A 4,468-nucleotide genomic window follows, 5' to 3' on the forward strand; every position below is an offset into this window, starting at 1 on the left:
GGCCCGGCCTCGGGGGGCCCGGGGGCTGAGGTGGTGCTGAGGTGGGACCTGCTGTCACAGTTGTCCTCCCCCCCGCTGAAGGTGGCGTTGTCCGACTCCTGGTGCAGCTTCCGCACCCGCTGGGCCCTGCGGGGGCGACTGGGGGTGACTGGGGGTGACTGGGGGCAAGCGCGGGGCAACGGGGTGACTGGAAGGGACTGGGGAGGACTGGAGTCAACCACTGGTCTACTGGAGTCAACCACTGGTCAACTGGAGTCAGCCATGGGTCAACTGGAGTCAACCACTGGTCAACTGCAGTCAAGCAGAGGGCAACTGGAGTCAAGCACTGGTCAACTGGAGTCAACTGGGGGCCAACTGGGCCAAGCGGGGGTCGGACAAGTCAACTGTGAAGCAACTGGAGCCAACCACAGGGCAACTGGAGTTCAAGCATGGGGCAACTGGAGTCAACTGGGGGCCAACTGGGCCAAGCGGGGGTCGGACAAGTCAACTGTGAAGCAACTGGAGCCAACCACAGGGCAACTGGAGTTCAAGCATGGGGCAACTGGAGTCAACTGGGGGCCAACTGGGCCAAGCGGGGGTCGGACAAGTCAACTGTGAAGCAACTGGAGCCAACCACAGGGCAACTGGAGTTCAAGCATGGGGCAACTGGAGTCAACTGGGGGCCAACTGGGCCAAGCGGGGGTCGGACAAGTCAACTGTGAAGCAACTGGAGCCAACCACAGGGCAACTGGAGTTCAAGCATGGGGCAACTGGAGTCAACTGGGGGCCAACTGGGCCAAGCGGGGGTCGGACAAGTCAACTGTGAAGCAACTGGAGCCAACCACAGGGCAACTGGAGTTCAAGCATGGGGCAACTGGAGTCAAGCACTAGTCAACTGCAGTCAAGCAGAGGGCAACTGGAGTCAAGCACTGGTCAACTGGAGTCAACCACGGGGCAACTGGGGGCGATTGGGCAAAGCGTGAATTGGACAAGTCAACTGTGGAGCAACTGGAGCCAACCACAGGGCAACTGGAGTTCAAGCATGGGGCAACTGGAGTCAACTGGGGGTCAACTGGGCCAAGCGTGGGTTGGACAAGTCAACTGTGGGGCCACTGGAGTCAACCACTGGTCAACTGGAGTCAAGCAAATGTCAACTGGAGTCAGCCACGGGTCAACTGGAGTCAACCACTGGTCAACTCAGCCAACTGTAGATCAAATAGGTCAACCATGGGGCAACTGGGGTCAACTGGAGTCAACCACAGGCCAACGGTAGATCAACCAGTTCAACCAGGGGTACACAAGGATCAACAACGGATCAACCACAGGTCAACTGGGGTCAACCATAAATCAAACAGGTTGATCATGAGACAACTGAGGTCAAATGGGGTCAACTGGACCAACCGTAGATCAACCTGGTCAACCATGTGTCAACTGGTTTCGTGTATGGGTCAAATGGGGTCAACTGGAGTCAACCCCAGGTCAACTGGGGTCAACTGGGCCAACCATAGGTCAATCATGAGCCAACTGGGATCACCCATGGATCAACCACAGGTCAGCTGGGGTTAGCCATGGGTCAAACGGGTTAACCATGGATCAACTGGGGTCAACAAGAGTCAAATGGAGTCAACTGGGTGAACCGTGGATCAACTGGGATCAACCATGAGTCAAATGGAGTCAACTGGAATCAACCAGGGATCAACTGGGTTCAAGTGGAATCAACTGGGACCAACCAGGAGACAACAAGGATCAACCGGGTTCACCACAGATCAACTGGGATCAATCACAAGTCAACTTGGTCAACTGGAGTCATCCCTGAGTCAACTAGACTCAGCCATGGGTCAACTGGGATCAACTGGTGTCAACTGGGTCAACCACACTCTACCACAATTCAACTAGAATCAACCAGGAGTCAACCAGAGTCAACCAGGGCCAACAGGTCAAACTGGGTCAACCATGGATCAACTGGGATCAAACAGGGTTAACTGGGGTCAACCATGGATCACGCAGGGTCAACAGCAGGCCAACCAAGTCAACTGGGGTCAACCACAGGTGAACCAGGGTCAACTGCGACTAACCACGGGTCAACCAGGTTCCCTCCTTGATGCTGGAGCTCAGGGCCTGCTGGTTGGGGAGCTCTTGGGTTGGGTTTGGTGGGTTCTCTGCGGGGTTTTGAGGTCCCACCAGGGGATGGGACCTTCTGGAGGAGATTTTTGGGGAGCTCTGAGGTGTTTTGGGGTCCCACCTGGCCATGACCTCCACCCTGAACCCCTCCTTGATGCTCCTGCTCAGGGTCTGCTGGTCAGGGAAGTTCTGGGGTTGGGTTTGGTGGGTTCTCTGGTGGGTTTTGAGGTCCCACCAGGGGATGGGACCTTCTGGAGGAGATTTTTGGGGCGCTCTGAGGTGTTTTGGGGTCCCACCTGTGCATGGCCTGCATCTTGAGTCCCTCCTCGATGCTGGAGCTCAGGGCCTGCTGGTTGTGGAGCCTGCTGAGCTTGGCCAGGACCCTGTCCTGATGGGCCTCGTACTCGTCCCTGCTCGGGTAGATCTTGGAGATCAAAGCATCAAAGTTGGGGTCGGGGCGAAGGGACCTCTTGGAGACCAACTTCTTCCTGCAGGTGGGACACTCCTTGTTCCTGGGGGACAAGGGGACAGCAGGTGAGGTGGGACCACCCCCCACCCCCCTTTGGGTGGTCACAGCAGCGCTGGAGGTGGAAGGAAGGTCTGGAGATCCCCCAGTTCACCCCCTCCCCCCCCCACCACGGTGGGAACATCTCCAGGAGACCCCACAGGAGCCTCCGTGGTCAGAGGTTCCTCCTCGTGGTGGGATGGAGCCTCCTGAGCTCCAGTCCCTGTGATGTCCCAATGTCCCCACAGTGTCCCCATGGTGTCACCACAGTGTCCCAGTGATGTCCCCGTGTCCCTGTGGCGTCCCCATGACATCCCCATGATGTCCCAGTATCCCCCCAGTGTCCCCATGATGTCCCAGTGTCCCCACGACGTCCCCCTGGTGTCCCCACGATGTCCCCAGTGCCCCTGTGGTGTCCCCAGTGTCCCCACGATGTCCCAGTGATGTCCTCGAGTCCCTGTGGTGTCTCCATGAGGTCTCAATGTCCCCATGATATCCCCATGGTGTCCCCAGTGCCCCCACAATATGCCAGTTCCCCCACGATGTCCCAGTGTCCCCACCATGTCCCCAGTGTCCCCATGATATTCCAGTGATGTCCCCATGATGTCCTGATGTCCCCCTGGTGTCCCTGTTGTACCCACAATGTCCCCATAGTGTCCCCACGATGCCCCAGTGCCCCCCTCACGATGCCCCAGTGTCCCCATGATGTCCCAATGTCCCCGTGGTCTACCTGTTGTCCCCAATGATCCCACAATGTCCCCATAGTGTCCTCAGTGTCCCCATGATGTCCCCAGTGTCCCCACAGTGTCCCTGTTGTCCTCAGTGTCCCCAGTGTCCCCGTGGTGTCCCTGTTGTCCCCCACAATGTCCCCATAGCGTCCTCAGTGTCCCCACAATGTTCCTCCATAATGTCCCCAGTGTCCCTGTGGTGTCCCCATGACGTCCCCAGTCTCCCCGTTGTCCCCAGTGTCCCCACGATGTCCCTGTGGTGTCCCCAGTGTCTCCCTGTGATGTCCTGGTATCCCCCTGGTGTCCCCAAGATGTCCCAGTGTCCCTGTGGTGTCCCTGTTGTCCCCAATGTCCCCACAATGACCCCACGATGTCCCCATGGTGTCCTGACATCCCCCTGTTGTCCCCACAATGTCTCGGTGCCCCCCCCGATGCCCCAGTGCCCCCACCATGTCCCAGTGATGTCCCTGTGTCCCTGAGGTGTCCCCATGATGTCTCAATGTCCCCATGATGTCCCCACGGTGTCCCCAATATCCCCATGACGTCCCAGTATCCCCCCAGTGTCCCCATGATGCCCCCTATGTCTCCATGGTGTCCCTGTTGTCTCCAGTGTCCCCACTATGTCCCTGTAGTGTCCCTGGTGTCCCCATGGTCTCCCTGTGATGTCCTGGTAGCCCCCTGGTGTCCCCATGATGTCCCAGTGTTCCCATAGTGTCCTCAGTGTCCCCACAATGTCCCTGGTGTCCCCACAAAGTCCCCCTGGTGTCCCCATGATGACCCCAGTGTCCCCATGGTGTCCCTGTTGTCCCCAGTGTCCCCACAGTGTCTCCCCAATGTCCCCACCATGTCCCAGTGTCCCTGTGGTGTTCCTGTTGTCCCCAATGTCCCCATAATGTCTTCTTGATGTCCCCATGATGTCCCAGTGCCCCCACCGTGTCCCAGTGTCCCTGTGGTGTCCCTGTTGTCCCCAATGTCCCCATAATGTCTTCTTGATGTCCCCATGATGTCCCAGTGCCCCCACCGTGTCCCAGTGTCCCTGTGGTGTTCCTGTTGTCACCAATGTCCCCATAACGTCTCCCTGATGTCCCCATGGTGTCCCCAGTGCTCCCACCATGTCCCAGTGTCCCTGTGGTGT

The 4,468-nt window shown here is 58.3% G+C and overlaps 1 protein-coding gene across 1 annotated transcript in view; it reads right to left on the bottom strand.

Annotated features, from left to right (window-relative positions):
* Window positions 1-8: 8 nt before the first annotated feature.
* The window catches only part of LOC104392734 (E3 ubiquitin-protein ligase RING2-B), a gene marked incomplete at both ends in the record, with an annotated part of 5,390 nt that continues 930 nt past the window's right edge, over window positions 9-4,468 (bottom strand). The window contains 2 exons of the mRNA XM_010002169.1: window positions 9-126; window positions 2,397-2,612. Of these exons, the coding sequence (XP_010000471.1) occupies window positions 9-126; window positions 2,397-2,612 (334 nt within the window). The remainder of the gene's footprint in view (window positions 127-2,396; window positions 2,613-4,468) is intronic.

This window comes from Chaetura pelagica, unplaced genomic scaffold (genome assembly GCF_000747805.2).
Source record: "Chaetura pelagica isolate M959 unplaced genomic scaffold, ChaPel_1.0 scaffold847, whole genome shotgun sequence".
Classification (NCBI taxonomy): domain Eukaryota; kingdom Metazoa; phylum Chordata; class Aves; order Apodiformes; family Apodidae; genus Chaetura; species Chaetura pelagica.